Below are 13,050 nucleotides of genomic sequence, written 5' to 3'. Positions count from 1 at the left end.
TGTCGTTTGAGGCAGTCATTTGGATTTCCTAATTTGGTGATATTTTTGTGGTTACATCTGGCAACAGCGTAATGAATGCTGTTATTGTGTGAAACCTTTGCTGAGAATGTTTCTCTCTGAAGTGCTGGAAATTTTGTGATAAGTTGAAAATTCCTCTCCCAGTGGCAGATTTGATGATGTCATGGCGGAAATTGAGCCGAAAATGTCTGTTTTTCCTTTTCATAATATTTTAATCACTTATACACGGAGGAACATAAAAACTTCATTCACATTGCATTTTAGATGAAATTCTAAATACAGGGAACATACACAGCTAAGCAATCATTCCAAATGTACCAGGTGTCAAAGGTTAGATAAACAAAAACATCATAAAATGGTTCGTGTAGCTATTGAAAATCCCCTACCCCCTCCCCCCCTCCCCAATGACATCAGAGACGACCTACTTTGACTCACTTACTGGAGTAATATGGTATAGTAATATAGTATAATAATAATAGAGGTCCACAGCATATTTGTGGGTGATGCTGACAACCTTTTCAAACTAATAATAGTCTTTTTGTCTGTTTTTTGCTAAGTGTTCTCAAAATCTTCATTGGTTGCAAGATATCTTGCTCCATCAAGGAATGTTTCACAGTAGATGGAAGGTCAGACAGAACAAAGGAATCCTCTGATTGGTTGAATAAACCTCAGGTTGCTCCTGGTTGACCTCCTTTTGGTAGTTTGTGATGAAAATGATCTGAGTTTGGATGAGCCTGATTAAATACGCTCCTGAAGTAAAGATTCTTTGATATTAATTTTTTTTTCTCTGTTTCTTTCCTTCTTTCAGATTCAGTCAAATATTTCAACTGCACTTTGCATTCTGCTGACGAATTAATTAAATGCACTCTAGGGGGCCTGAGACCATACACATATTACCAGCTCGCCATAGCAGCTGTAGCAGGAGAAGTTGGCCCTTACTCTATCCCAAAAGTGGCCAAGACAGCCCAGAGTAGTAAGTCTGTTCTTCTTTAAATACATGCAAAATCAACCATGGAGGGGTGGGATGGGGGGGTCCTTTTGGTCCAAGGGAAGACTCTGGGTAGTATCTTATGTTCTTATAACTTCTTATAACTGTATATGCCATGCATGTGTGGGGGGGGGGTCCTTTTGGTTCAAGGGAAGACCCTGGGTAGTATCATTTGTTCTAATAGCTGTACCATTCACTCACACTTTGGCCACTTTATGTTAGCCAATGATATAGGACGGTGGTTCTTAACAGTATAATGTATTGTCATTCTTTGTGTTTGTGTTGGATCATCCTTTGTGTTCGTGTTGGATCATTCTTTGTGTACCTGTTGGGATCATCTTTCTTTTCCTGTTGCATCTTCCTTTGTGTTTGCTCTCTGCTCAATGCTGATGTTTGTCATTCACGTGTTTCTTATTCAATATTTCTGAATGAGTAAAGTTGGTAGACTTAATGCATCATGTGAAATCAGTTGCTAAGCTTTAAGAAGGATGGACAATCTCATATCTGGAGAAGGGGAGGTTTCAGCCAGTCAAAGTTTCCTTGAATCTACCCAGATCATGAGTTTGAGATTGTGTTTGCAGCTAACAGTGTGGAAATGTGTTTCTCTTCAAAGATAACTTAATTACACATCCCCTGCCACTGGAATATCCCATTAATATTTGGCTTTCTGGTTTGTTGTTGTATTTTCACAGCTGCCGGTCCACCTGGTAACCTGATTGTTAGTAGTGTGAACAGCTCATTCATCTTAGCTGCCTGGGATGCTCCTTTAAATATGAACGGTGCACTAGATCAATATCAGGTCACCTGTACACAGTGCAAGACCAGCAGTGTTTCCGTGTACGGTACATCTGCCTTGCTGGAGGTCTACGGCGACACGGATGTCGAGGTCAGTGTCAGGGCATGTACGCAGGCAGCAATCTGGGCATGTGGCAATCACGTCGGGCCTCACAAGTTCCACACACCTATTAGCAGTAAGTTGACAGGCAAACTTGAAACGCTTTCATTACTTTTCTTTTCCTTTCCTTTCCTTTTTTCTATTAATTTAAAAAAAAAAGTTTTATATAATTATTGTTCTTTAATAATTTGTAATATTTAATTTTTGAATGGACAATGTGAATGTTTCAGTGGAAACTTCTGGTAATATCAGAAGGAAAAAAAATTGAAAAGTTATAGTTTAAAAAATGGCAATTGTAAATGAGAATTGGTATAGTATACATATGGATAATGGCAAAGTGTGTTAAAAATATCAAAAACCAAACCCAGCTTTCAACTACTAACGATTCTCTTCTACATTTATCTTCACTGTATCATCGTTTTAAGTTTTGCATGAATTCCGTTCGTATCTTTACGTAATTGGTTGCATTTAAACTGTTGGCTATAATACCTTAGCAGACAGTCAGCAAACTCTGTTACATGACCCCAAAAGTGGGCCGCCAAAACGTATCGGTGGGACGCAGGATTTACCGTTTCTAGAGCTTAGCTGACAGAGACGAATTAAATTTTGTTTTCTTTTTTAACACCGATTCCAAAGTCCAAGCGAGCTTTTCATGCATTCTGAGCATCAGGTTCTGAGGGATGGGGGGGGGGGGGGTCTGCTAGGTTGTGAGTCTGTCCTCATGGAAGACCCTGGCCTCATGAGCCTAATTTTTGCGGACAGCTGGCTTCTAGCTACACTCACTCATTTCATTGCAGGTGCGTCGCACCCGATGAATATAGCCATTCCAGAGGTACACGACGACAAAGTAGTTCTCACTTGGGACGCGCCGGAACATCCTAACGGACCCATCAAGTTTTACAGGGTCCGCTATCGCAAGTCCTCGAGTAACCGCTGGGAGAATTACGACACCTTCCAGAACAAGTCTGCCACTGTTCACGTTGATTGTGGCATGGGCAACGAGAATGTCTACGACTTTTCAGTTATCGCTGTCACACAGAACGATACAGTCATGTACGACAGTGAACCTGCTCAGGTGAAAGGTCAAGAACTCTGTGCAGCTTTAAGTAAGTTATGAGTGGTAATTTATCCACTGTTGCTCTTCCCCCATTCATTAAATGCCTCATCTTTTAGTCAACTGTGGTTTAAAAAAAAAGGGGGGGGGGAGAAGCTAGTTGATAGTAAGTCTTGTAAGAAAAATGTGCACCAAAAAGGTTGAATGAACATATGTAATTTCAAAATGTCAAAAAGGACTTAAATCAATATTTCCGTTTTGCTCGTGTCTATGGTAAGGTGGAAAATTGCCTTGGAGACGACATTCTGAAGATGGGATTTAGAATCTTACATTACTCATTCATGAACTTAATATGAGTGAAATATGATGTACTGCTCATTCATGAGCCAACTATGATTGAAATCATCTTTGATCGTGTCTTTAGTTTCATATCTCTGGTTTTGAAGCAATAGATCTCAGACCAAATGCAACACAGCTGGTTTGTTGCTGTTAAGGTATATATGGTGGGAGAGGTAGAAGGCAGGGTAAGGGGAAGGGGGATATTGTGTTATAGATGCCCAATGGAACTTTACTAAATATCAGTTTGTGTCTGGCATACCCAAATTATGGTTGAATTTGTCCTCTCTTTTAATTTTTTAGCTACTTGGAATACATTTGCCCTGATCAGTCTAGCCTCAGTTGCCCTTCTTGTACTAGTGGTGAGCCTAATAGTCTTCATCATGTATCACCAACGGGTCAAGAAAAACCTGCCGGACCCGTACTTCATTGATTCTGTCAAGAGCAGCATCGTAAGTATTTCAACTTTTCCACCAACCACTCACCTTTCCCCGCCCCCTTCCCCCTCCCCCTCCCTCTGGAGTGTGTACTATTAGCCAATCAGCAGACACAACACCTGTAAAAGTAACTATTTGGGAAATATTCGTCTTGACTCTTGCACGTTCTGCACTTCCTTCATCTGCTGAAATATTCCAAAAGGTAGAGAACTTGCCTTTATACTATTCACATAAATTTCATGACAGTCTAACTGTGATTTAAAGGCATCTGTGTTAAACTAGTCTTCATTACATGGCAAGTAAGTGCAAGTAGAGAACAGGTTTATTCAGACTCGAGGTCAATTGTGGTTATACAGGCTGGTTAAACAGTGGTTAAACATAGCTGAAAATCTCCAAACCTTTTCAAGACATTTATGTCAGGAAGACTGCTGAACTAAGGCATTTGTCAGATCTGAAGTTTGTATCATTTTGACATGAATGTCTCTGTTTCTGGTGGTAACGGTTTGTGTAGACTTATTTGATGCCTACCTCACGACATGAACAGAACAAACTGCTTTGAATCGTTCTGTTCCAATTTCTTACCCACGACAAGTCACGGTTTCCAGAGCGGGACATAAACATTTTGTTACCCTCCTCTTCTCTTCTCACTCCCCAGTACGGTCAGAAGACGTGGACGTACAACGAGAGCCAGTTCTTCATCATCGAGAGAGAGTCCTTCGACACTCTCAGATGCGTGGACGACTCGACTCAACTGCTGGGCCTGGACCGCATGTACTCCACCGAGGGGTCCACGTCCAGCTCTGACCAGGGCATCCACGACATGGACGGGCAGCAGCTGACCGCCGCCAGAAGCTGCACCAGATTGGTCCCGGAAGGCAAGGGAGGGGAGGAAAAGGCCGACTATAAACGTCCGCTCAGGGTCCTCTGCCAGGATCTGGACAAGGACCAAGATTTTGCGGGGGACGACGCTGTGTTTCCTGATGACACAGATAACTATGGGCCAACCGATACCGTGATGGCGTCTGTGAGCTACGCCAGCCCGGCCCGGAATAGCAACCCGCCTAACAGTCCGGCCAGTCTGACCGCCAGGAATCACTCGTCCGAGAGAATAGATAGTGGCACTGCCAGCTGTTGCAGCGAACCTACCAAATACGCCATGCTTACAGGTGGTCCTCAGCTGTCTCCATCCTCCACGGCAGACGACTCCAGTCGTCCACTGTCCTCTGCCAGCGAGGACAGTATGAGCTACACCAGAATAGGAGAGAACAACAACAACCAAATTTCTCCGAATCTAGAAAACAATCCAAAGAGCTCGCAAGACTTACCAAGGGTCGTGTTTAGTACTCCGGTCACCCCCAACATTGACCCCAAGGGTCAGGTGGGTGACCCTCTCGCAACGGCAGGAGGTGTCAGTCCTGACAGTCAGAATGAAAGGTCCAGCAGAGGGAGTCCCCACAAATCACCACCTCCGGCCAGTAACGGCAACCCGAGGCCCAGGCATCATTCGTCGGATTCTTCGTCCGACGAGCTCTCAGGGTACTGCAAGCAAGACATGCCAAGTTTAGTGGATGCGGTCACCTCGTCCGGGGTCAGTTCATTGGGAGAGGAGTACAGCAGAATAGCAGATGGGGAAGCAGCACAAGCGTCCGGACCAGCAGTAGTTCCTCAAGCAGCCTTCCCCGTAGATGATCCATATATCACAGACCAACAGATGCATGAAAAGGAGAGGAGTCAATTTGAGTCGTGTGAGAGTCCAGTTCCCTTAGAGGACCTCTCGCCCACCACAAGCACCCCTTACACTAGCCCGTATGTCACCTCAGAGCATGCAGTTTGAAAACAGTATCCTCCTCCTCCTCCTCCACCTCCTCATCCTCATCCAGAGCGTTAAGTGTCCTCAATCGATGTTGTGTCCGTGTTCTATGTACAAGCTGCTCGACAAAAAAAGTATTTTTATATCTTTTTTTTTTCAGTTTTAACAAAAGGAATAAGTACTCTTGTATCAGTTGTGAGCTTTACAAATGCTAGATCAGAAGGATTGTTTTCAAAAAATTGTCTTAAAATGAACAATGAAGACCTAAAGATTGTGCCAGTCACAGAGGCACACAACAAAGGGTGTGATTTTACCGTCCTTGTGAGAAGGAGGACACAGCGAGATGATGAGAGGAAGAATGTCAAAACCTAACAGTAAAAGTGTGCACAGCTGTATTATATCTGTATATGTATCAGATACGTCTTGCTATAACTGACCACCCAGCGAAGTAAAATATCAAAATGTCTCATGAAATGAATGGATACCATAACGGCAAGTAAAGAATGAAGATGGCCTAAACTCTCGAAAAAAGGTAGAACGAAAAATCATCGTTGCAGAAATTGGTTTTTAATACCGTCTATGTGCTTTATTGTGGGAATGTCCCACTCCTCCCCTCCGCCTTTCCAACATTTAGAAAACATGAAGAATGGTTGGATGAAAACGGTTTTCATTGTTGTCAGACAACATGGCCTTGTAGACATTACAAGCTTTTCCTCCTATAAGAAGTCGGAAATCTCTGCCCCTCTCCACCCCCCTCCCCCCACACCCAAAAATAACTTTTAGAAACGAGGACTTTGAGACTTTAATGTTATAGCAGATAAGTTACTCTATATATTTAGTTAATGGTCTGTTTGTAGCTTCACCAATCTGTCATAAATTAAGAAGTCATAACATCATTAACATGTTGAGAGTTATTCCTTGATATTTGTAAAAGCTGTCCAGTATCCCTAGCTTAATTCAATGGTCATTTTCAAAACAGGCATTATTCTTGTGTTAACTAGTGGAAGAAGATATGTCATTCATAGAGTAAGTTGAGACTGCCTTCAATTTGTTGTAAAAGAAGAGATCCATGGCCAGTTAAGTCAGGTTTTTTTATTGTTTCAGAACTATTCATTGTGTGTCTGCATTTAAAAAACTGCCTGTTTCTATGTGCGATGTTGATGATGATAAGAAGAAGAAAAAAGAATTATTCTGCTATTTATATCCGTCCTCTGTAAATGTGATGATGCACCTGTCTTTAGATGCTAACAAACTTAGTACTAGCAGTGCACTACTTGTGTGTGTCCTACTTATGGTGTCAATTGTATTAAGATTAATTAGAAGAGAGTTTCCCATTTTCTTGCATTATAGAATAAGATGACCAATTGTTGTTTTAAAAATAAGAGGTTTTCATGACTTAACCAAAAGCATTAATTAGTCTTGCACAGTTACAATAGTTTACTGTACCCTTAGATTTAGCTTTTCTTTAAACCTATGGAGAAGATAAACACTGCCCTCTTTTTTCTCTTTTTTTTCGGCATCCACATTCATCAGAATGGCTGGAAGTTGCCATCTTTTGGCCAGTTTTGCTTGATTCGTTTCTTTGGTAAATAGGTTCCTTTGATATATAAGGTGGTAAGGTAGTAGAAGCCATCACTGTTGGAAAAGTTCAAGATTAGAAAGAGGGATGTTGTTCTGGTAATCTTGGACATGACTGTGCTCACATGATCCCAGGAGAAGAAAATGGCATTTAATAGTATTAGAGAGTTTATTAGAGAGTTTAGAGTGTTTATGGCCCACATGTCAAGAATCCACGTGACATTAGAAAGTAGGGAAGGAATACCTACAGAAACTCACCGAGTGTGAAATTGTTCATCTTGTATCAATCGATAAAATTTGTAAAAATTTAAGAAAAAAAAGTTGTGTGCTAAATTGTAGATCTATACCAAAAAGAATTCACTCCAAATCAGTAAACTTTAATTTGTTTATTCAGTTTTACTAAGTCTTAAGATTAATCTGTTTGTAATCGTTCAAGGTGAGCGGGACAAACAAAAAAAAGTGTTTAGTTTCAAGGTATTCAAATTTTTGGTGAAGAATTTAGGGTTGCCATGGTTATCAATTTCCTTACTCTCTAAAGTACGGATGCTGTGATAATTGTCACTTGCAGACAAGAGTTGGAAGTGATTTCTGATCACAGGGATATTCCGGTGGCCGACAAATTGTAAAGTATAGGGTTAGAAATATATTCCACACTTTCAGTTGAGAACCCATCTCAATACCTTGCCCCTGACTCAAGATATGTGTGATTGAGTGTAACCTATTTTGACTGGGCTAAACCCTCAATTCCCAACCCCCCCCTTCCTCCCATAGTGGATCACAGTAGGTGGTCTGGGGTGTCATGTCTTTAAATGCTTTACTTTTTGTGAATTTGATATCCCTCTAAATAAAATTATAATTGAAGAATTGAGAGAGGAGTGATGGTGTGAGTTTTAACAAAGGTTTCTTGGTTTAACTGGTACATATTCCTTATCCAAACCCTACAAGGGGATTTTATTTCTTCCCTACAAAGGGATTAAGGCCGAATTGTTTGTAATCATTCAGCATGTATTCAATGCAACTGCTATTTTTGGTTCTCCCTTTTCTTTCAGTCTCTCGATTTATTTACAAAGTATGAGAGATAGAAAGAGTGCAAAATAGCTCTAAATTTAGTTGAAATTAACCTTATATCATCTATGCTGGGGAAAAAAATCCTTTTTTGTTGTTGTTCTTGTTGAAATCTCTCCTTCCTATTACTATCAATGACTTGGCATCTGGTATTTTAAATTGCATGATTGCTTATCTTGGACGAATTTTTTTGCCATGTTGTTGGGTTCACAACGAGGGCCGCTTGCCCAATTCACACGGGTTACGGATTGCCCTCACTCAGATGGTCTATTGGTCTCAGACCTTTAAAAGAGCTCGTTGTGATATGTGGTGTGAAATGTCTTGTAAAAAAAGAAAGGGGAAAAAATGCTACAAAGTTTGTATTATGTTGCTTTGTATATAGCTGTACATATGTTGTAGACGTTTAGATTAATCACATATATCATCATAGATAATTGCCTATTTATCATCATCATCATCAGCTTTTCCTTTATAGATATGCAAAAGATTTTTTTTGGGGGGGGGGGGGTCTGAAAATGTTTACGCATTTTGAAAGTAGCAAAGAAGAGAGAAAAAGAAGAGAGTTTGTGTTGTGTTAGAAAGATGCTTGCTTGACATTAGCAGATTGTTTACAAGCCAGTGGCCATCTGTTTTAAAGTTTGAAAAGGTGATTTATAGATTTAGAAGTGGAAACAAATGGACAGTTTGCCTTATGTAATGAACGGGTACACCAGCTACGACTCAACAGAGATTGTTGTTGGCCATTTGGCGTGTTTTGTTTCAGCCGAAAAGATGGCCGATAGATCGAGAGATTCAGTTAAAAATAGCTAGTATTTTGAAATCGCAGGTTTGGTCAGGAAGAGGAGAGGACAGTCTGAACAGCAGACACTTAATTTTTTTTAATCTCAGACATGGTAGTATTCTTGCACTGCTGCTGGATAAATTGCTTCCAGTTCTTTCATCATGATAACTCTTGATCTCTACTTTAGTGGCTCGTGGGTGTTTTTCATCTGAGAGTATGACACGCGCTACAGAGTTGGTCTTTGAGATTTGTTTCATCATGATTAAATTGACACATGCATGGATCACTTGATATGTAAGAAATCTTGATATTGGACTAAACGATGTTTGAAACACTTGGTATGTAAGAAATAAAGAAAATGGAGAGAATCTATTTTCTAAGAGTTTGGTGAGTGTAACTGGAATGTCTTTCTCCCACAGCGTCAAGTTTTAGATTACGTCAGCTCGCTACTTGTAGTCGTGTTACTTGTTTCAGTATTGATTGGTTTGCAGCTTCAGTATTGGTTTGCGGCTTCCATTGTATGTGAAAGTTAATAATTAATTATTCTTACAAATCCTAGGATATATTTTCGTAGTTCTTCAGAGATATATATCATTAATTAAAGGAGTAATTGGGGTAACATTTTTTCTCCCCCACCGTTTTTCTTCTTCTTCTTTATCTTACCTCTTCTTCGAAGTTGTTTTAACATCCGGAAATGATAACTGCTGAAAATATTGTATTCTTTATTTCCTTATCACTGCCTCCCAAGAAGTTTGGGTCAACAAGGAAAGATTGGTTATATTGTTATGCTACCTCTTACTTCTAGGAAGCTTGCTAGAATATATTAATGCTCTCATCTTTACCACATAATAATGAAGTAATGCAGAAATATAATGAAATATGTTTCACCAAAAATGAGAAAATGAAAAGAAGAAAAAAAAAGCCAGTGTTTATATCTGTTTGCTGCCATTTCCAATTTTGTGGGTTTATGAATGGAAAATTGCACTTTTTGTTAATTTTTGTGTTTGGATTAGCAAATTGTAACATTATGTCTAGGAAGAAATAATGTTTTAAGCTTTAACAAACTTATGATGTTGGTTTGTATTCCACTGCCATCTTTCCCCCCACCTTTGTGAATCGGGTAAATTCTCGTGTTTTTCTGTCTGCATTATCTTCGCTTCACGGAATTATTTGTAACTTATCACTTCAGAAAATTCAGAGAGTATGTCGAATCAAACCACAACATTCCCTGGGGTAATTTTCTTCCTTTTGTGGTTCTAATAATTGCTCTTGAAATGAAAGAAGATTAGCAATGTGATTGGTCGTATTTACTAGTTGTAAAAAGTTGTTTATACTTTGACTTTAAATGTTAGAGTACAAAAAGCAAGCAGTTTCACCTGAACAATGTACTTGTTCATAAATTCTGTGAGCATATGTTGGTTTTAGGGTAGCCATTCCCCTCACAACGCCTACTACAGAACCTGTGTTCTGTTGACCAATTAAATAGTTTTCAAATAATTTATGCCTGAAAGCGGCGACTGGTTGCAATAGAATGTCACTTTTGCAGTAGATATGTCGGTGGTTTGTAGCATTTCGACCACAGCAACAATTCCCAAAAGTAATGTAACCATTACCATGTTTAGTATATGCCTTCAGAAGGATGTACCCAGGGTGTAATTTCACTTTTATTTCTGTAACAGAGACGAGTGATTTCCAGGAGTTATTTTCATGAATTTGTTAAATTACCAGCTTTAGTTTTCTCGATTGGATGAGAGAGAAGGATGATGTTTATAGCATTGCTTAGGATTTACAAGTCAAACATTACAAATGCATAATTTACATAATTTGCATAATTTACATGTAAATTATGCATTCGGGCGAGGGTTCGTCTTCTGGTAGAAGGAAAACTTTTGAATTAAAGATGCAAAAATGAACTAATATATTTAGAAGTAATTTATCAAATTCTGAAATCATTTACAAAATGTGCTAATTTTCTTTTCCCTTCTTAAATGTCCATTTGTACTTCAGGGACTACGTAAGTGGAAATATCGACATGCAGACTTTCCACACACCCCCCATCCCCCTTTCTTTATTACTCTATTAATTATAAATTTTCTTTGAAGCTTTGACAACAGTATTATCATTTCTATGGTGAGATGGTGTATTCAGGAATTTTGCTGCAGCAAGTTGGGTTTGTACAGATTAGCACTGCCTCTATATAGAATGCCCAAAATCTGTATATATGGAGGGGCTTTGGGTAACATAGTGTTTTCATGTTTTGGTGGGGATAAGCTAGGGGGGAAAGAGGGGAGGGAGGGGTTGGTGATGATTTGTTTGTACCAGGGTAGGATATTCTGTTGTGTGGCAATTATCAGCCATCATCCAATAGTAATGGTACTTACTACTAGCTTGTCGGGCATTGATGAAGAAATATATAACAGTACTGATCAGGGGTCACCTGATTGTACTTGATGTAGGAAATGTGTACACTTAGGAAGGGGTGGGGGGGGGTAATATGTGACTCTTTATCGGGTAGGAACGGGTAGTGATGCAAAAGTGGACTTTTCGTCCTAATGATGGAAATTTCAAATCATTTTTGAAAATGGTATTTTACCGTCTGTACTTTTGTTTATATGCTATTAAGACAGACAGTTAGTTTGTTTTAAATGTGTGTAGTGTTTTGAGAAAACTTTTTACTTTTCTCCTCTATGTGAATAGACATTTCGTTTTTATTTTGTTCGTTTTATGAATAATGGAATTGTTTGTTTGGACTTTTGCCAAACACGATTTATTACTTACTGATTTCAAGCTGTTATGAAGAAGTTTAAACAAATGACCGAGAAAAAGAAAATGACATGAAAAGTTGTTCAACTTTCATTTTGGTTTTAAAAAAATATATATGAAAAAACTTGAAGGAATGGAAGGTGAAATTAAGAATTTGTTTAAAAAAGTCTATCTTTTCATCTCTTTGAAGAAAAATGTTTGATGCTTTACCAGAAATATATCAAGGCTGTTTACTCTTGCTAATTGTCTCTTTAGCTATCATTCTTTGTGTTGCGTTTTGTACGCGCTGTCATGCACAAATCATGATCAGCTGTGGATTGACTTACTGACCGGCCGCGCAATCGGGCAATGACCAGGGGCCTAAGAGCAGTAGGTGGCCATGGGTCCACCTAGAGTCCATGTCCTCCTAATTCACTCCGATGTTCAATACGCGTGCATACAAGCATCCTTCAGATAGCCCTACCATGCGTTGTATTTGTAATCGAGCGAGAGTCAACCGTGGACAGCATACAACTCATGCAAATGTGCGCAAGAAAGGTACTTGACTAGCTGCCCATCACACACACCCCACCCATATGGCGATGAATTGAAACTTGCTAGGGTTATTATTGACAGAGGGAAAGGGACGGGGGGGGGGGGATACTGTAAGATAAACAGTGACTTGGGGAGATTTTGTGTGAATTATGTATTTGCCTGGACAGAAGAGGGTATGTTTGTAAGATGGGGTGAGGGCTATACCGTTTAGCTGCTTAAGGTACGGTCAATATTGGTGTTATTGGCAACATTCACATGGTTGAAAAGACCAGTATTTGTGGAGGTTGGTCAACATTGCAACTATTCAGCCCATATTGGCCACGTTGTTGCTTTGTGCACAAGTGTACCTGGAATACTTTATTATTGGGCATTTGGCTTGCCACCCTTAGCATCAGAACCCTAGTGATTCGGTATAACTCGTACACAAAAAATTAAAAGTAGTTTACTATAGCATAACTTTGCATGTAGACCTGAGGATATACCTATTTTATAAACCATTTCACGTTTAATTTTTTCTATGGGGAGTTCCCCCCACCCCTCTCCCCTCCCCTATACCTCCCAGACCTACTTGGGAAATCGGTTCCAACGACTTCATAGCCAAATCCTTGAACCACCCCTGCAAACATTCCAATCAATTAAATGTGGATGCACAGTATTGAACCTGATAAACATTAACATCTCGATCGAGAGAGAGAGAGAGAGTTCTCAAGATCAGTAACGTTTGCGTAAGCTGTACTTTTACAGTTTAATGGGTTTTACGTCTGACGAACATGCGCAACGAATAGCTGCCA

General features: G+C 39.7%; 1 protein-coding gene across 2 annotated transcripts in view; it reads left to right on the top strand.

Annotated features, from left to right (window-relative positions):
- Positions 1-11,963, top strand: part of LOC139977081 (uncharacterized) — a 79,856-nt gene extending 67,893 nt beyond the window's left edge. For both annotated transcript variants that reach the window (XM_071986121.1, XM_071986110.1), the window contains exons 14-18: positions 827-991; positions 1,699-1,977; positions 2,699-3,007; positions 3,595-3,743; positions 4,384-11,963. In XM_071986121.1, coding sequence (XP_071842222.1) covers positions 827-991; positions 1,699-1,977; positions 2,699-3,007; positions 3,595-3,743; positions 4,384-5,562 — 2,081 coding nt within the window. In that variant the 3' untranslated portion in view covers positions 5,563-11,963. The remainder of the gene's footprint in view (positions 1-826; positions 992-1,698; positions 1,978-2,698; positions 3,008-3,594; positions 3,744-4,383) is intronic.
- Positions 11,964-13,050: the final 1,087 nt, after the last annotated feature.

This window comes from Apostichopus japonicus, chromosome 2 (assembly GCF_037975245.1).
Source record: "Apostichopus japonicus isolate 1M-3 chromosome 2, ASM3797524v1, whole genome shotgun sequence".
In the NCBI taxonomy this organism is placed as follows: Eukaryota; Metazoa; Echinodermata; class Holothuroidea; order Aspidochirotida; family Stichopodidae; genus Apostichopus; species Apostichopus japonicus.
The sequence above is the reverse complement of the archived record's forward strand: the minus strand, read 5'-3'. Positions and strand labels throughout refer to the sequence as shown.